At 41.4% G+C, this 20,405-nt stretch overlaps 1 protein-coding gene and 1 long non-coding RNA gene across 2 annotated transcripts in view; both read right to left on the bottom strand.

Moving 5' to 3' along the window:
* The window catches only part of SLC10A7 (solute carrier family 10 member 7), a 197,330-nt gene extending 187,689 nt beyond the window's left edge, over nt 1-9,641 (bottom strand). The window contains exons 1-2 of the mRNA XM_005284277.4: nt 8,941-9,641; nt 4,187-4,269 (exon numbers count right to left, since the gene is read on the bottom strand). Of these exons, the coding sequence (XP_005284334.1) occupies nt 4,187-4,269; nt 8,941-9,040 (183 nt within the window). The 5' untranslated portion in view covers nt 9,041-9,641. The remainder of the gene's footprint in view (nt 1-4,186; nt 4,270-8,940) is intronic.
* A 4,160-nt stretch (nt 9,642-13,801) lies between these two features.
* The window catches only part of LOC135984114 (uncharacterized), a 40,234-nt gene continuing 33,630 nt past the window's right edge, over nt 13,802-20,405 (bottom strand). Inside the window, exon 3 of the long non-coding RNA XR_010602022.1 lies at nt 13,802-14,443. This is a non-coding gene — a long non-coding RNA (uncharacterized LOC135984114). The remainder of the gene's footprint in view (nt 14,444-20,405) is intronic.

Genomic DNA, 20,405 nt, shown 5'->3' on the forward strand with positions numbered 1-20,405 from the left:
TTTAAATATAGAAGACCTTTAAGAAGTGAAGATATTTTTTTAAAACGGAAAATCTTCAATAAGACTAATGGCAACCTATGAGAGAAAGAGATCCTCTTTATCCATGTGAGACTGATCTCAATGCAGTACAATCTGTGAATAAGCATTAGAATAGCATCTTTTTAACCAGCATTGCATATCAACTACTGCACTACAAATGGTCTCATCGCAGTACTACGTCATCTTTTCTTCAACAAGGAGAACAAAGATGAATAGAGGGTTTCCCACCAGCAAAGGAAAGAATTTTTTTTAAAACACCAGATGCGATGAAAGAATACAGGAGGCAATTAAAGTATAGCTATTTTAAAAGTTAAAAAAACAAACAAAAAACTATTACATATGCTAAAACCCCAAATAATTAGAAGAAGAAAATTATCTGGCACATTTGTACATTCCATCTTATTTCTTGCCAGGTCCAAAAAGACCCACCACAGATCATCCACTAGGCCAGTCCAAGATCCCTAGGACAGCGTATGGGTGGCAATGTCACACTCACCCCATAATCAGTCTGGGTGAGTGTGAAATTGCCACCGATTTGCTGGATTTTAGTACTCTACAGTTTTCAATAGCTTTCTTTTCTAGTGTATCACCTTGTGGGAAATGCCCTATAAGGAACATAAGATAGGTTTAATGAAAACTATGCAATATTAAAAATAAAGAAAACAAAAACTTATCAATAGGTTGGCTGTGGTCTCCAGTGAGTATCTAGGGTAGGTGCAGCACTGCTGTAGAAGTGCATGCAGCAGTGCTACACTAATGGGATAGGTCTTTGCAGACCTGAAAAGATGGGGGTGGGGGAAGAGATTTGCATTACAAGGAATATATTCCCCAAATTATTGGCGTTTTCAATGTCTTTGCTGGTCATCTTTATGAGGAGACCATTACAAAGAATACATTTTGGATCATATTGTCACAGTCCCTATCATGGATGCAAAGGAAAGGAGTGAATAAGGAGCCTTCACTCTGTTGCGCATCTCACAAAAAGGCCTGTCAGAATTTCAGTCTGTGCACTTGCAAAAATGCAGAACTCTCTCAGGACACCTCAAATGGGGCCGGGGAAGCTGTCAAACCATAACCCCGACCCTCCCTGCACAAGCCAACAGAGAAGACTACACCATCTCCCCAACATATCAGGACATTCAGGGCATTTCTGTGCCTCCCAAGCTCTCACAGGGCAGCGCAGTTCCACTCCTCCCTCTAATCAGGCCAATGAGCACAATATGGCCTTTTGTGTATCAGTACATACACACAGTAAAATCTTTTTCAATGATTCGTCAGATTCCCCACTGTACAACTGTAACCGCTTAACAGATATTCAGGAATATGATTTCAAGTTCTAGATCTATGGGGACTTAGCTAATAGAGCTCTTTCAAAGATCAAACCAGCCAATAAACTGAAAGTTGAATGGGCGTGATGGTGACGTATGGGAAAATATTCTGCTCATGTATCATGACTCCAGAGTTATGACTACAAATATAAAATTCTCTCTGTTTATGGTAATTCATGTTTCTGAAAATACAACCAAGATGCTTTTTGTATGTGCATAAACAGAGCTATACCAGTAAGCTGCCCACTACTTTGTAAAGAACTTCCGAATCCACATCTACAATAGCATTGTTGAGCATGAGCTCTGTTTTCCTGATGCCACTGAACCATGAAGGATAATCTTTAAAAACACCCAGCATATTGTAGTTTTTAAATTAAAATAAAAATCTGGAAGTGTGAATATTTTGTCTATGCAGACATAATATTTATATAGTTTCTTATGATTTCGCAGAATATACTGAATGCTTGCTCCATTAAAATTAACAAATGTAAAAACAAAATGATCCCAATACACGTACACACACGCACAGAGTCAAGAAAAGAAAATAACTTGCACTGCAACTCAAAATACTGTAATATAAAAATATGGGAATATAGGCTGATGTAAATTGCCTTGCATTGACCTAATTGACTAAGACCTAAGTAAGTGTCTACACTAAAATTTCGCTCCCGCTGACATAACTGCCCCACTATGCCAGCTTAATAACACCACCCCCACGAGTGGCATCAAGTTAAGGTTGACGTAGTTAGGTCGACATAGTGTCAGTGTAGACACTGCATTGTTTACATCACCTGTCACTAGCTTTCAGAAGCTGTCCCACAATGCTCCACACTGACAATACAATCGGTACAAGCGCTCCCGGTGAGGACGCTCACTGCCGACACAAGGAGTGTAGTGCGGACCTGCAAAAGCGATTTAATTACTGTGGCAGCTGTATGCCATCATAATTTAGGTCAACATAATTTTATAGTGTACACATGCCCTTATTCATGTTTATAAATTGCTTTGAGGTCCTTGGATGGAAAGATACCATGCAAGTCCAAAGCTGGGCTTGAAAATTTTATTAGGCACTTAACTTGCCAAGCACTAAACCTACTAGACAAAGGTAGATACAAAAAATGATGGGCGGACGGGGGGTGCCTTACCAGCCAGATACAGAAGCCAAGCCCTTCTGCCACCCTCACTTGCTGGCATGCCTACCATAGTACTGTCCCTGGAAAAGGTGTGGGGGTCCATCTCTCTTATCAGCTTCTAGTTAGCAGCTGTTTTATTAATTTGAAGCATCAAGACTTGAAATTACTGAAAGGAAAAAGGACCTTTCCATTTCTTCCCTGAACTCCAGGAATTCCTGCCTGCTGAGAGAAGAGAACTCGACTACACTACCACTTCCCAGCCACAGTTTTTGGGTCCTCTTCCCCATGAATAATTCCAGTGCTAGCTTCTGTTAGTATTAATTGGTTTTCCATGTGGAAGGATGAAACTGACATGATTCTTGACAGTTTCACTGATAACCACAGGCTTCTGAAATAGCAGCAATTAAGCCAACCAGAGTTATTAACTTCACTGCTGCCATAACTGGGCAAAACTGCTGCCATAACTGGAGCAATCTGACTATAGACTCAGGATGGCATTAATTCAGACTTGGCTCCCATTTGGAGGGTTATCTTCACAACCATAAGCTTAGACACTCTAAAAAAAAAAAATGAAAGCTGAAATTCTGCAGAATTCAATAATATAGTTTGGCTCAACAGCCAACAGAAACGTCCCACTTAACAAAGGTGGGATTTGTCAAATTCTGGTGCAAAGTATTAACCAAATTATTGATTTCATCATTGCTTTGCAGCTAGCTAAATTACTTACTTACGCAGGTGTATTAGGAGCTATTTAAGTTATCCTCTTAAGTAACAGATCAAATCAGTCAACAAAGTGAAAAGGAACAGAGAGGCTGGACTGGCAGAGAAATGCAATGGTTCTCTTTTAAATAAGGCCACCTGAGATGTGCTGGCAGACAAATTTGACAGAAAATTACTGCATCCCTCCACCCAGTCACCAAAGTTTTGCAGGCAACTAGGCAACATTTCTTTTCCTTAAGCTACAGGAGACTCTCCCCACCCACCAATTATTTATTTATTTATTAAATAAAATGGAAATAAGAATTGAAACAGGCTCAGGCACCTGAAGCACTGCTGAGTGTGGCAGCAGAGTCAAAGCACAAATGCAGCAATATGCCTTTGAAGTTCAGCGTTCCGCCAAGCACAACTGAATATAAGAGAATCTTCTAGGAAACTGTTTCCAAGCCATAGGCAGGCCATGGAGCTGTAGAGAAACTCTTCTAGGACCACTATTCCAGGCAATAAACTGCTGTAGCAGCTGCTACCCCTTGGGCGTCCACCTCTGCAGCAGTTTGAAGCCACTGGATCATCATAAGCATGGATCCTGTAGCTACTTGCTCAGTCAGCCACATTTGGGGATGATGCTAAGCCCGCTGTGTGGTTCATACAGGCATGGAGGCTCCATTTACACTCTCTCAATCTCACTAGAGATCTACTGTGCGATTTCTGCAGCAATAAAGTGTCTTGTGCAGACCGTCCACAGGTGAGTGAATTTCACTCAGTATGTCCTGCTCCTCTCCCCTTCCTGTGCTTTAAAACGCACAATCTAGTTATATACACACGTCACTTTCACATGGTTCCATTAGTCATCTACCAACAAAAAAGGGTGAGTAATTTGATGTGCCTACTTACAATCAGGCTGTTGAAGATCAGCCCAAACTTTTAAAATAAAATGAGAAAGAACCAAAGAGAACTTATTTACAGTACCTCAGTTTTTAATGAGAGTCCACTGTTAAAGAATATAGCTGAAACAGCAATGTATGTTATGGTAATTTCTGGCTTCAGTGGTCCTAAAAAAACAAACACAAAAACAAAGTGAACCACTTAAGGAAATAACACTATAAAAAGTTATAATACACCAAAGTAATTAAATATTTCAGAATGTAGAGAAATATTTGCAGCACTTTTGATCATTAACTTTAAAGTCTGTTTTAAAAGACTACGTTTTGCTATTTAAGTGAATGTCATTCTTATTTTAAAACAAAAACAAACAAGACTAATTAACGAAGAGAGATAGCAACTAGGCATGATGCAATGAAGAGTATGCCTTTGTAACCAATACCTGTTGGTTACCATGCGGCAGATTCTACCTTGCCTTAATGCGGAACTATTAAGTGGTGAGTGGCAAATAAGGAGCCTTCTCCCACCTTTGGGCTGCACACATATGGGCCAGTCAGAATTGCAACATGTACCAGCCAGTGGCCCTGGCTGAGTGCAAAGTGGAAAGCAAGCTGCACCCCCAAAGGGCTCCCTGGGGCAGTGTAGTTCCACATAATCCTCAACACAGACTTGCTTCGTAATGGGCCACTCAAGCTGTACATGATTTCTAAACACACTAAGGTCCCAATCTGGCAGTTAGATCTGCATAGGCAGACCCCTGCACCTCCAAGGAGCCCCACAGAATCAAAGGCCTATGTTTGTACACTTTTTCAAAGGAATTAACATTTTGCACTCTTATAAAAATGACAAATATCCTTTTGGGGCAGGAACCATGCCTCATGTGGAAATGCTGAAAACAAAACCCAGCCTCCATTTTTAAACATTAGTAATGGAGTTCTGATCAAGCTAATATCTAAACTCAGCTAGTGGATCTTATTTTAAAATTATCTTTCCTTTTTATTTCATACTTTTAGTAGTACTAATCTGACATGACTATAATTGCAGTAGCAAGCAGGTAGGCCTTTACTCTACTCCAAAAGAGAGATACTGTCTCCTCTTGTGTATGAAAGATACATTATTGATAGTCACGGAGAAACTGAATCCTCTATACAAGTCAATGCTCTCAAAGTTCATACAGAGCTTGATTCTACACTGAATCCACCCAACTTCTGCATCGCTGGAGACAAGCTATTTACAGAGAAATCCTGCATTTAGATAGGCCTGACTCCATGAGATACAAAAACTGTGTGTGTATTAAATACAAAAAACGTTACACTATACACAACTTTTTTAAAAAGTCAGGAAATGCAAACATTAAACTTTCAGCTGCAACGATAACTTGGCTGTGTTGTGCTTTTTGTATAATTTATGGCAATAGTAAATTAAGCATGTAACCAGAAACAAAGAAATAGAAAAATGCTATGTAGGTGCAACATGGCTATGATATTGATGTTGTTGGAATCCAACTTTTATTTTGCCTGGTTTTGAACTGGGAAACCTGAATGTTACTATGTGAATTAGCTCATGTTACTTTAGACTTGGCACACTCAAATACTTGTCTAGTTCATGGAACATCAAATGGAAGCATAACTCCCCCTTATCTCTTCTTATCAGAAGGAACATACTCCAAGTGGAATTAAATGAGCCCACTCATGTGCCAGTAAAACAGACAAAAAGATGGTTTTTGCATCATGCCCCGAAGATGGTAAGACTAGCGCTCACCTAGTTGCGAACAGAACACTGTTCCACAGCCATGCGCACTCTGCCCAAAAAAACCTTGGACACAGCCTTATAAGTTGTACTATGGTTTTGTCAGCCGGAATGTCACAAACTCCACACATTTTACCACCATACCTGCATTTTTCTCCTGTTTCTCTCCCTGTGGTTCTCAAACTTTTGTATTGGTGACCCCTTTCACACAGCAAGCCTCTGAGTGTGACCCCCCCTTCCTTCTGAATTAAAAACACTTTAATATTTAACACTATTATAAATGCTGGAGGTGAAGCGTGGTTTGGGACGGGGGCTGACAGCTCGCCACCCGCTATGTAATAACCCCAAGTTTGAGAACCTCTGTTTTCTCTGATCTTAAAACAGGTGTGGAAGTAGGGTAATTTAAGTGAAGTGGAGGAGGTTTAAGGATTTTTTCAGTATGTTTCAATAGCTATTTTCATGTCTTTTATTCAAGTTGTCCCAGGAACAGCGACTGACATGACTAGTCATGAACCTGATGGTCCAGTCAATCAGGGACAAGTCCAATGATGTCACAAAGCAGTTATCTCACCACTAGGCTCTCCTTAAAGCAGGTCCTGATCCTGCAAGGAACTACATGTGGGTGGCCTCATTCACCTTTACAGAGTATTGACTTCAATGGGGCTTATGCAAGTGCAAGAGTTTTACCATACTGTGCTCCATGCCTGATTGGGGCCTTAGTTACCCCAGAAAATACTCAAAGGATTTTTAAATCACTTTATTTATAACTTTATTTTTTCTCTTGAAGCCAAACAATAGCACTAGGTCCTCAGTGAGAACTTTCATCCTTCAAAATTCAGCTCTGTTAAAAATTAAAACAAAGGTTAAAGGGTTAGAATGTATTTATTTTTAATATCATGGACAAAGTGTTTTTTCCTCCCATAACGTAAGAATGCCTGAAGAAATTTTGCTAATACTTTCTACACAGGCAGAAACCAAACATACAGAAAATCTTCTCAAAAAGTAAACGTTCTGAGTATTTGGAGCTGGGAGTTCTAATGAAAACCAATTATCAGTAGGTGCTATCAAAAACCTACTATAATTAAAGAGATGTCATCAACTAAAAAAAAAATATATCACACAGAATGCTGTTTACTTGTTATTGTTACAAGTAATGCATAAGATTTCTTAACAAGAAGATTTCCCCCCCAGTTTACTTCAGGCATTTGATTGCACTGGTGTACAGGCAGCTTCATTGTTACCCTTATAGAATCACTAGTTTTCCCTGTTGTTCATGTGGAGACAACAGGGGGACAGACAAGGATTATTTACAAATAGGAAGATATTATAGTAAAACCATAAACAGGAGGAGTCTGGGACAGATGAAGTACCTAAAATTACTTTTGACTCAATTTCAAGTTGTCATTCAGCATCCCTCTCAAGTGGGGTAGAGATGGAAGATATCAAATATTAAACTCCAGTTATTTTATCTACTTCTTAGCCAGTTCTTAATGGAAGTTATTTTCCCCAAGTCAAAATATTCAAAATAAGTTTTAATCCCATTTACACCATTATCAGTCAAGGCAAAGATACTAAAACACCTTACAAATATAGACACTCCTTATTAATTTTTGTACAGTGTAAATGGAAGATGAGAAGGGGAATGTCTGACCTAGCAAGGGATTCTACCTGGGTTATTCTAGACATGTATAATTTTGATTAAAAAGTAAATGTAGCAAGACTCTAAAAGTATAGCAGGTATAATTATAGGGCTGGGTGCTATAGCGCCCATAAGTCTAGTAGCTTCCTCTCAGGGGCCTCTTACCAACCCAAATGTTAAAGTTATTTAGGGGAAGCTCTCAGAATAAGTATTCTGCTGCCACTGAAAAACAAGAATATTGCTTCACAGAGCATGGGTGCCACAGAAACAACATGACCATTAGAAAGGATTTCAACCCAGTGTTTTCAAATAAATGCTTTTTTAAAAAATCTATTATATTTTGAGATTTGAACAAGACAGAGCATGATCCCTGTTTGATGTTTAAGCATTGAGCCTGGCACTAAAGTTTGCACACTGAAAGTAAACAATAGCATGCAAATGCCTAAATGCTACATATTTCAAAGTTACAACATTAAGTTACTTTTTATTTTAAATTGACATCTTAGAGGCTATATTAAGGTTTCAAATTATGACTGAAGTTTAAGATACAATCCATATATATTAATATTTACTGATGAGCTTCTGATATAAAGAAGAAACTGAACTCATTTTAAAAAAATTGGGACTAGCAGGACTCAAATGTGGGAAATTCAAACATATCCCTTATAATACGATTTGCCATCGCTTAAAACTTGAGAGTGATTAAACGTTATTTCTCCAGTTATTAGTGTCACTCGTTTGGAAAGAGGTTCCTTAATTTTGGACTCATTTTAGGTAATTTTAAAGTGTCTCCTCTCTCTTGTGATCAGGGATTTTATGGTGTATATTTCAATGAGACACTGACAAACTTCACTCTTTGTTTTTAAACCACTTCTCTTCAAGTTTGACAGTTGCAGAAAAATCCACCCTTCCCGACTGAGCAGGGTTGTGCTGGTAGCTAGCACTGTACCGCCGTTCAATTCCAGCACACGGAAGTCGTGCCGGGTCTCAGTGCAACGTGTCAGTGTGTAATGCCCTGGAGCCTCAATGGAGCCCTGTGTTGGGGGCAGCCGCGTGAACTCCGCGGCCCATAACGCGCGCATCCAAACGCCCCAGTGGGGTGGGAATTTTACCCAGTTGTTGGAAGCAACGGCCACGTTCAGAGCAGGGCTTGGCTGAGTAACGCTACGTTTCTGGGGCAGCATGATGCTGTGCCTTGAAAGTAACCCCCGAGTCCAGCTTGGAGTTGCTCTGGTTCACCCTGAGACTGGTGATCCGCAGCAAGGGACGCTGCCCCCACCCCTCGTGCTCAGCCCCTTTCTCGTCTGCAAGCGAACAAGCCGAGAGAGGGGCTCGGCTGGGAGCGCCGCGTAGGGCACCCCCAGCACTCGTTCAATGCCCCCAGCACTCGTTCAATGCCCCCTGCCCCTCCCCTCTCTCGGGGGCTTTGCGGCGCGGCAGGGACCAGACTTACCCCCTTTCACCCCAATGGCAGGCTCCAGCTTAGCCACGGCGATCACCAGCACTATTCCCAGAATGAACCATTCTTTCCTCGTCCGCTCCAGCAGCCCCATACTGCGCGGCGCGCGGGCTGCCGCCGGCACTCACCGCTCCGGCCGCCCCCGCGCTCGCCTGTGGCCCCTGCTGCCCGGCGGCGGCGGCTGTGCTGCAAAGGGCGGGCGGGCTCGGAGCGGGGCTGCCGCGGCGGCGGGCAGGAGCCGGGAGTAGTATCCAGTGACAGGGAAAGTCTCACTGAGAGCCGCCATCACTACCACGCGCCTGCTAATAGACTCGCACCGGCTCCCGCCGCAGCCCCGCTCCCCCCCGCGGCAAGGGAACGCCGGCCGGCGGGCTGGGCACCCCGCGAGATCAGAGGGGGTCGGGCTGCAGCGCCCGCTGCCTCCCCGGCGCGGAGTTACGCGGCTACCCCCAGCCGGACAGCTCCGCTAGCTCAAGCGGGCACCGGCGGCTGCAGCCCGGCCAGGGAGCGGGACCGCAGAGCAGCGCCAGTAGCCGCTCCTACCGCTGGGGCTCGGCTGCAGCCAGCCAGCCCGGGGAACCCCTTCCCGGCTGCCGGGGCGGCGGGGCTGGTGCCGGTGCAGGAGGCAGCGAGTAGGGGGCTGCGCGCTTTTTTGATACATTACAATGTGTCTGTGACGCCCGGCGTTTGACGTGCGAGCTAGGGGGAGGGGTGACTCGGGTTTTCAGTTCCTGGGGTTGGAGGCTTTCCCCGGGGCCGGGCTGGCCGCGCTCCTCCTCCTCAATCGCAGCTGTGACAGCGAGCGGGGCCCGGAAGCGCCCGGGGCGGGGGGACAGTCAGAGCAACACGTGCGCGTTCTTCCCGAACTGCCTTTGCAAACCAATGGGCGCGTTTGCAATGGGAGGCTGGTTGCTGGGATGACTCGATTCTTTGTTCGTGGCAGAGGGTGTGGAAAACTCCCATATGCAGCAGAGGAGACGAGGGTGTAATCAGCAACCGGTGCGTGTGCTGCACCGTCTGGCAGGAAACAATTTCTGGCAAAGAAGGAAGTTTCAGGTTCTGGAAACTGTCTGATAAATGACAGGTTTCAGAGTAGCAGCCGTGTTAGTCTGTATCCGCAAAAAGAACAGGAGTACTTGTGGCACCTTAGAGATTAACAAATTTATTAGAGCATAAGCTTTCGTGGACTACAGCCCACTTCTTCGGATGCATATAGAAGTGGGCTGTAGTCCACGAAAGCTTATGCTCTAATAAATTTGTTAGTCTCTAAGGTGCCACAAGTACTCCTGTTCTTTTTGTCTGATAAAATGTAAAAGAGTGAATTACCGTCAAAAGTAGACCTCGATCCACTGGCCTTTCAGGGCTCTTAAATTTTAACTACCAAGCAAGAAGAGCATGGACCAATCCCTTAGTTTGTAGACACTAGTTGCCAGAGGGCTACCCAGTCAAAATTAAAGCAAAAGTTCAGTGTTTGTCACCTTCAGGCTCTACCATCACAACAAGTTTTTCTTCAACCAGGAGACCACAATTAGTGGCCTTCCAGAAGTTGTTTAACTGATTGCTTCTTCTGGTCAACCACTGATAAGCTTACTTACTGGGCCAACTTGTAGAACTGATGCCTGCAGTTTGCTTCTGAATGCCACTTAACTAACCCCATTCAATTTATAACATTGACAGTTGTAGTTATTGTTTATATGAAAATAGGAACTGAATAAAAAAATACATCATTACTAAACAAATATAGATATCATTGTATTTTGTTTTTAAGTCTATGATCATGGTTCTGACTTTTGTAATATTGTTTAGATTAATTCATCACTAGGACAGTTTGTGAAACATGAGGTGTGTAAGATATGTAGAATACACTATTTGGAAGGAGCGTTGTTCACAATAAAAAGAAAAATGTCAGAAACTGTATAAGGGAGACTAGTTTCTCTATTCAGATTATTACTGGGTGTTACTGGTGTGTAGTTTGGAGTAGCCTGTGTATGCCTGTGTTGAGATATGTTCCTACACACTAGCATAAAAAAGGTTGGGTTTTTTTGTACACAGATTACCCCAGAGCCTACAAAGTAATTGACCTAAATAGATGAAGGCTTAATGGCTTCAAAGATGTCTATATTGGCCTTGATCCTGCAATTTGATCCACACAGGTGTGGGACTCCAGCTCACAAAAAGTGGATTGCAGGCACAAGAGTCCGTACATTTCTTGCTGGAGCAAGGCTGTCAATTGTAAACTCTGGGACTGTGTTTTCCTTTGTGACCTGCGTAGAGCACCAAGCGCTACAGATCCTTACAAAATAACTGTGTTTTTCCCTTAATGATGGAGTTCTCCAAGCTGAAATCTAATTCTCTTTCATTAACAATCCTGTGTTTGCATGTAGTCAAATTACAGAGAGCAAAAAAGAATTACTACTGGTCATTTAAGTGATGTGATAAAACCATGTATGGCAGATTCATCATCATTGCCTTCAAGTTTATCCACTTATCGCTACCATTGCATCACCACAAAAAGCAGATTCCCTGTCTTACTTGAACTGATTCTAAGTCATCTGCCCTGCCTCCAGGAAAAGGAACACTTTCTATAAACTAAAGCCAACTTAATCTTTTGTGATTTATCGTATGAATACCCACTAAATTAGCTTGCTTCCAGACTTAGGAAAATATATATGATTCTCTTCTAGGCTTTAGTTGAAAGTCAGTGGGCTTATTTCAATACTAAATAAATCTCCATTAAAACAGAGTATCATAAAAATCTGATTCTGGTGCTCGACTTGCACTTTCAATTTTCTATTCCTCTCTTGTATCAGCTTCCCTGATGGATTCATTAGTCCAGTCTCAGACTGGCCATGACCCCCTTCCTCTAAATCACATTAACAAGGAAATGATAAAGTATGAAACGTTTTATCATTGTAACTGCTCACACCAGTACTTTCATAGTGCCCTTGTTCAGTGGTGTTTTAAGCACATAACAGTTCCTGATGTTTGCTTTTTAAGTGTTTAGGTAAGTTTATTCTGCACATTCTCCATGGGTGTATTCAGGCTTCAAAGAACAGTTGGACCATATGTTTTTTGTTTTTTTTTTGCTTTCCTGTAAATAAATGTTTACTGTTTATAGCTCACAGCTCAGTTCTGATCTCACCTATTTAAGTGTGTATTTGACTAGAACCATCCTCTGGTCAATGTCCTTGTATTTTATATATAGAACTTCTCTTGTGGTATGCCTTAATATTTGAAACTGCTACCAGCAATAGTTGAACTGGTCCTGCAGCTGTTTTCACAATGTCAATGGGTGGTTACAACAGTTATGGGACTGCACTTACTGAAATATATTTGGAATGGGTTTTTACCTAGTATTTATCTGGTAACAGTATTTATATAGACAGTTCATCCATGGATTCCAAAGCATTTTACAAACATTACCAGCCTTATTCTACAGATGAGAAAATTGGGACATTACTCTGCCCCAGTAGGGCTGAAAGACCATGTCCAAGTTTATCAGGGCTCATCAAATGAGCTACCATTGTTACTAAGCAAAGGATAAACATCTATGTTATTTACTTCAATGTTATACAAAGACAAAAATATACTAAAACACATCATGAAGGTTGCAAAGCCAACCAGTCAAAAGTTAGGGAATTCCAGAATTAAGGTTTCCTGTCCACCCTAATTTGCTCCCCACCCCTTGTGTATATGCATTATGATAGTCTTTAATTATGTGATCAATACTTTTTTTGCAGTTCACAGAATAGATGGTGCTTACTTAATGCATACCTATTCAATATTTTGTTTTATTCTCAATGTCTGATGTGTGACACAATGTCCTATTCTCTATATACTATACTATCTGCTCTGAAGACAGGATTATTAATTTCCTGATGGGCTTTCATATGGCACTCATCACTATAATATATGAGTGATTAACACATATTAATGGATTTATTTTCAGAACACCCCTGTCACACAAAGGGCATTATCCCCATTTTACAGATGGGGTACTCAGGCAAAGAATGATTAAGGTCAAAAGTCCCTGAATTTTGGGTGCCTTATTTGACACACCTAGGATCTTAGAATTGTATTGCACTTTATATGTTCAAAGCACAGCTCCCAATGACTTCAACTGTGAGTGATCAGCACTTCTGCACATCAGACCTCAAGTCTCAAGTCAGACACTCACAAAACAAGGAATACACAATTAGTGACTACCTGTGAAAAGTTGGGCTAAAGGGATTTGACCAGAAGCACAAAGGAATTCTGTGGCAGAGGCAGAATCCAGTTCTCTAGGGCATGAGACTATCCTTGTTCTTCCTGCAATCCCTTGCCTCAATCACTACACACCTTCTAACATCTGCTACAAATGAGGCAGTAATCCTACACAGACAACAGCATCCTTCGCTCCCTAAATGTGATTCGTCTCCAGATCAGATCCATACGATGTACTGAAGTAGGCAGGGGCCCTCTGGAAAAATTATGTGATTGTGTAGTTAATGACTATCAGAATGCATATGCACAAGGGAACCAAATTAAGGTTGCCGGGCCACCTTAATTCTGGCATTTTCTAACTTTGGAGTGTTTGACTTTGCAACTTCAATAATGTTCTTTTAACAGCTTTTTTTTGTGCATAACTTCCTAGGTTTAAAAAAAGGCAAACTGAAAAATCTTCCATCATGTAGTATCATATTGGTACCAACATAGTTCATGTGAAGGGTTATAATCTTTAGATCCACTGCTTCGACCTGTCACTCAAGCTAATGAGGTAACTGATCGCTGTATTTCAGAAAGGTTCTAGCCTGACAAAGAAAAAAACCATAATTTTCATTCAATTGTTTATTTTTTAAATATAGTCCCCCCCTGACATCAATGCACTTGGTCCAGCACAGCTGCAGCTTGGCTGTGCTGTAAAATCTTGTAAAAGTCGTTGTCCTACATGTCCAGAAACTCAACTGCTACGATCACTTCATTATCATAATTGAAACTCTTTCCACAAAGGTCTTCCTTCAACTTAGGGAACAGATAGCAGTTTGAGAGAGCCAAATTTGGGGAAGCAGCTGAAAGCTGCATTTGGTTGCTGTGGTCACAGTGCTGTGGGGTGATGCACTGGTCTGGAGAAGCACCACTCCTCGACTCAACTTTCCACAGCACTTTCTTATGCCCCAAGTCTTAACTGAGGATGGTGTGAACAGACTCAATGCTGAGGCCCACTGTTTCAGCTATGTGCCTGACTGTTGATCTTCTGTCATCCATCACCATCTTGTGGACTGCATCAACTTTTTCTGATATGATGGCCCACTTGGTGTGTCCTGACATTGGTTCATTCTCAGTGCTGATTCTCCCTCACTTAACTTCAGTAGCCCAGTTTTTTATTGTGGCATATGAAGGGGCATCATCAGGCCAGACACTTTCTGAAGAACCCTCATAGTAGGTTGTCATCCTCTAGTGGACCAGGGCTAATAGGGGATGAGAGACACACTTTGGCAGTGGGTTTCACTGATATTTCCTGGGAGCAAAGGAATGGTGAGAGGCTGTGATATTTTTATTCCAGGCTCTGGAGACGATTGTTTTGTGGTGGGCACAGACTCTTCTGCTCATTCCCCTGGGCATCACTACTTCTGCCCATCCCCTCCTACCATCTATTGCCCTAGTCTTTTCTTCTCTTCACCCCATCCTGCTAGCCTAACTAGTCCTAGTCTCCACTCCTGAGGCTTGTCTTTTCAGTCCCTTTAGCCAATAGGTCCTAGTCTCACAGCTCTGGAATCCCAGTCCCAGTCCCCCTCCCAATCATACCCAGTTCCCCACATAAACTCCCAACTCCTTGTCCCCAGTCTTCTTGCTCAACCAGTTCAAGTCCCATCCCCTAATCCTGACTTCTCAGCCAATCTCTCTTCCCAACTCTGGCATCCAGTCACCCCCTCATGCCCCCACCTATGTTCTCCATCCACACTGGATCCAGTCCCAATCTCCCTCCAAGGGCTTCTCATCCAGGGTCATGGTCATCTTCCCAGGCTCCTTGACCCACTCTCCCCTCCAAACCCAGACCCAGTTTCCCTCTCCCCACATCTCACGAGTCTCCAGCCCTGTTTCCTCACATGTACTCCTTGTCCCAATCTACTCCCTCCAGCCCACATTTGACTCTTGTCCTTTCTGAATTTGAATCAGGCAGGCTTCTCCTCCACATTGCCTGGGCATCTCAGAAATGGCTGAACCATTTTGGCTGAAATTTTAAAAAAAAATCAACCTGAGGGAGACACCCGTTGTGGAAAATTACAGCCTAAATATTTAAAGGTTGGCAGAACTATAAGCTACTGAACCAGGGTCTTATAATGAGAAGTGCCAAGCACCTTAATAAGATGCTATACAGATAATAATACAGGGTATTACTACTGACACAGCTTAGCTCCAATCCTAATAGAGGACATAGATAGAATCCTAGTCATTTTATGTCTAGCCACTAAGCTTCCTTGTAATTTTTTAAAACAGTCTGTAGGCTGCCTCCACCTAGCCTTCATTTGTGCATTTACAACTGTATGTGCAGGGAAGTCTGTCTTGTTGATGTAAGTGGCACATGCAAATTCCAGCCAATGCATCCACAATATTCGTGCTTGAGATATACATGTACAGTTGTTAGCACATGCTAAAAAAGAGAGCCAGTTATTCAATGTTAGCCCTCAATTCCATTGATAACTTTTATAACATGCTTATAGGGCCTGATTTGCCACTATGTTACTCCAGTCTTACGCTTCATTAACATCATTGATGAAAGCAGGCCACTTGTGGACACTTTCTTGTCTATGTATGCTAAAACTCAGTTTACCCATTGTTAAAAATCTCTTCTGTGCATGCTATGCAGACTGTTGTAAAAGTAAAGAAATTGGATGCTTTCCCTTACAATTCCAAAGTCTTGCAAGAGTTTCAGTTTTCTGAATGCCTTTGACTCTGAGTTGCATGGCTAAATCCCCCACGACTGCATTGAAAGTGTAGAAGTGTGAATTAATATACATCAGCTTATCTACAAATGATGTTAATGTACTCAGACTTCTACAGTTTATAGTTTACCTTTGTTACATTGGGCCTGATCTTGCAAATATGCAATAATGAAACCCCCATTAGAATCTGTGGAACTGTTTGCAGCATCAGTTCCAAAGAACATAATAATACACTAACACATGCCTTTCTGTAGAATATATTTTGAAACTGTTTCTTAAGAGAGTTTGCATGATATGTCCCTGTTTTTGATTGGTCCAATGGAACAAGAACAAATTTCTATAGCCAAAGGGTTTTCTGTTCCTGAATTCAATCCTGAACTTACTAATACCCTGCACATTAGTCTTAAAGGTCAAGGCATAGGCCATTTGAAATTGGGACTGGTCTATCCATTGTAGAATGGGCAACTTTATGACTTTTTAAAAACAAAGGAAATTAATGTTTCATGCATGTCTTCTGGTTTTGTTACTTTTTTTAAAAAATTGAGAGTCACGGCAGAAAACAGAAATAGGATAACAAATCACTGACAGAGTATTGGCAATAAGAAAATACCCACTGAATAATTGCTAGGAGTAAAATACACAGCAATATCAGAGAAGATCAATAAGGTAAAGGGAAGAATAAGCTAGCTGTGATAACCGAGTGGGTATCAGATTCAGAATAGTTACGAGAAGGATGATAAATAGCCAGGTAGCCATCATTTTTACCATATTCCATGGAAGTAAATGTTTCCACATCCAGAATATCATTCTTTATGGTATCAGTTGCTGAGATTGGAAAGAAAGAGCCTAGTCTGTGGGGGCAATAACAAGTCTAGTACCAGTCACCAAAAGGGTCAACTTTTTGTCTATGCCAAATAAAACGATAGACATTCATTTTTACAAGGGACTATCAGGTTGCTTTGTTTAACAACTTGTTTCTAGAAGATCTGAACTTTGGGATATTCTAATCATGTGTTAGAACTTGCCAATTGCTGAATTGCATTGCCGACATAGACCTGTATCTGTTGCTCATTTTATATAGACTTTGGATCTTAGGATCTATGCAGTATTTTACACTGCATGTTCAGAGGGCTTATGCAGAGATGTTTTCATAGACTGAGTCCACAACTTATCCCTAATTATTTTTCAGTGTTTGTTTTCTAATCTCAAATCTGTTTTCCAGTTATTACTATGTCTCTTGGTATGTGGGTCTTCTAAGTAAAATAAATCACATTTTAGTCACTGACCTTTGATATTATAGGGCCAGATCAACTTTACCCACAGAATGGGGCTAGGGAGGAAGAAAACTCTAAGAAAGTATCATTCAATGAACAGGACTGTGATTTTCTCTGTTCTGCAAGACGGCACCTCTAACATTATCATGTCCTATAGCACCATATTGGGGAAATTGCTCAGTGTTAACACAACAGTGTTAACAAGGGAAGAGTGGCAGATACTGAATCATCCACACCCACTTCCTGCAATAGCTAGGCTTTCCTCAGGAGTTTCCCATGCAGTTCCCTTGAGTATCCTAATCAGCTAATGGGATCTAATCAGATCTCAGCATCAGCTGGTACATCTGCAGGTGTATTGTCCATTATACAATGGATTTATTATAGGATAAATCTGGTTATGGCTTAGATACAGCACACAAATTGAAAACTGTATAGTGTCTCTCCGTTTTCACATTACTAACCTTCAAACTTGTTCTGCTTTTTCCAGAAGAGAATGTATAATACACTTCAGAGACTTCCAGATGCTTTTTCTGCCTCTTTATGTCCCTTGTACCTCCTGCATCCAATAGCATCATGTGATGTATAGTTATGTGGAACCAAATCCTGCCTGCTTGACTCATGCAAGTAGTTCTACTGAAGTCAACAGGACTACTTGTGTACAGTGAACAAGATTTTGTCAACAGTAACCACTTTTCATATTTTAAAAGATAGAGAGTAATAGAATGCACCACTCTAAATTTAGGGCTTGTCTACACTACCACTTTTGTTGGTATAAAACTTATGTCGCTCAGGGGTGTGAACCCCCCCTCCCACGAGTGACATAAGTTACACTGACAGAAGCGCCGGTGTGGACAGCGCTATGTTGGCAGGAGAGCTTCTCCCGCTGAAATAGCTACCACCACTTATGGAGGTGATTTTGTTATGTCGATGGGAGAGCTCTCTCCTCTTGGAATAGAGTGGCTACATGAGTGATCTTACAGTGGCACAGCTGCATCAGTACAGCTGTGCCGCTGTAAGCTCGCTAGTGTAGACAAGCCCTTAATGTGAACATCCAATACAGGTAATTCTTAAGTCATGTCTAGAAGCTGGCTCCCTCTGCAGCACATTCAGTCTCCTAATTTCTCTTTCTTTTGTGTATTCATCCTCTCACGTGCGTGACATACCTTGATGTCTAATAACTACACAGTTAGATGTTTTTAGTGAATATGCTGGGATTTTTAAGTTCTACAGTAATGGATGTCATCTGATTATGCATTTAGACAGCAGAGATTTCAGTATAAAGGAAAGCGGATCACAAGATAAAGAGAGCTTAAACGAGAGGAAGAGAAGGTATTAAATTATTTAACTTGAAAAGAACAAAGATAGTCAAGAAGAACAAGATAAAGAGAGGTGTTAATTATAGAGAAGTTGAGGAGAGAAAGTGGAAATATATGGGAGACAGTTTACAACATATTTATATTTCTCACAGTCACTTAATGGCATAATCTCAGATTTTCTCAACAGCTGAAAAAGATTGCTATAGTGTTAACACTAGTTAACTGGTTTTACTTAAGCAAATGGAGTTCATTACTTTATCTATATTGTATAGGTGCTTATACTGCTTTATATTTTTGCAAGGGATCTCCTGCTGGTTACTACTCGGTATTTTAAAATGTCTTAGGCCAGTTGCAAGAGTTACTAGTTCATTACTCCAATGGTAGTAGAAATTATGCACAGTGCCTCCAAATTAGAACAGCACTTAAGTGTGTACTTACATCCCCTTGATGTCAATAGGATGTCAGCACATGCTCAAGTGCTGTCCTGAATAGGGGATTTTCTCCTGAATCAGGACTATAGAGAGGATATTAGATTTCATGGTTCTGTGTCTTATTATGTTTGTTTCTGTACTGGTATTTTCTTCACAAGTATACAACCAGTTTTTTAAAACTGTGATAGGAATGACCATCTTACTACCTACAATTAGACATTCAACAAATAAGCAAGATACATCTTACACTACAGAATATAAAGATAATCTGTGATATGGTTAAATATTTGTAGGTTGGCCTTTTCCCAGAAGTAAATGCTGTCTGGTGAGCCAGTTCATTTTTAGAGCTGTATTTTTTACACATTGCTGACTATTAAAGGGAAGTACAATGACAAATTATGGTAAATTCCTGTGGTTAAACCAACTGAAAAACCTATTTTCCGTATAACTTACATTACAATTTTGAAAGTTTCCCATCTTTTTCATGCATTCAAACTAAACTTCCTTCCCTGAATTACAAACTGCAGAATCAAACAGGATTTCTTGCTGTGATATATCAGAAGAACACTAGTTCTTATTGAGACACCAGCCCCATTCACAAATTAAGGTCCTCATCATATGGGTGTAAGGGACTACTCACATGGATCCCTCTGTAGGGTTAGGGCCTAACTATGAAGATATTGAAACTGGGCTCCTTTTAAGAAGTAACTGGAAAAATTTTAACATGTATTCATATTTAGTTCCTATTCATAAATAGTTACTTAGCTAAGTCATAACTAAAACCAACAGTGTTCATTAAAACCCATCCACATACTGTATGCCACTCATCCAATCTGATTGAGTCCACAGGCAATATTTCTGAAGTATGATACTTAAATATATTCATATTTAACTATATCAGATTGTACTGGGACTCTGTAGTACGAGATGAATAATAGTCATCAGATATTTCCATTGAGTTTGTAATAGGATCAATCCTGGCACATGTAAAGAATTGTGTATTTGAAAGCCAACACAAAGAGCAATGCTTGAATGAAGAATAAAAACCAATGTCTTATTATCCTGTTGATCCATAGCAATGGGGTGAAGTAGGTCTGGAGGCCCCTTCCTGGAGGCCTCGCAGCCCTGCCTCACCCAGCCCCAGGAAAGAGCAGAGGAGAAGTCCTCCAGGCGGCCTAGAGTGGCTGCAAGGGAAGCAGCCAATCGGAGGGGATGCTGGAGTGGCCAATCAAGGGCAAGGAGGGCCCTATAAAAAGAAGCAACAGAGACAGAGCAGTCAGTTGCTGCCTGGAGTTGGAAGAGAGAAGACTGGATTCCTGGCTGGCTGGCTGGAAGAGCAGCAGGACCATGGATAGCTCAATGTGGGAAGATTGAGACCAGGGAAGGCTGCTGAAGATTGGGGGAAGCTAAGGCCTTGTCTACAAAAGGCAAAAACTTGTTGGCAAAAACTGCCTTTTGGTGACAAAACAGTGATAGCGTACCCACTGAAATGGGACTTTTGTCGAAAAAAACGCC

Source organism: Chrysemys picta, chromosome 5 (assembly GCF_011386835.1).
Source record: "Chrysemys picta bellii isolate R12L10 chromosome 5, ASM1138683v2, whole genome shotgun sequence".
Taxonomy (NCBI): Eukaryota; Metazoa; Chordata; order Testudines; family Emydidae; genus Chrysemys; species Chrysemys picta.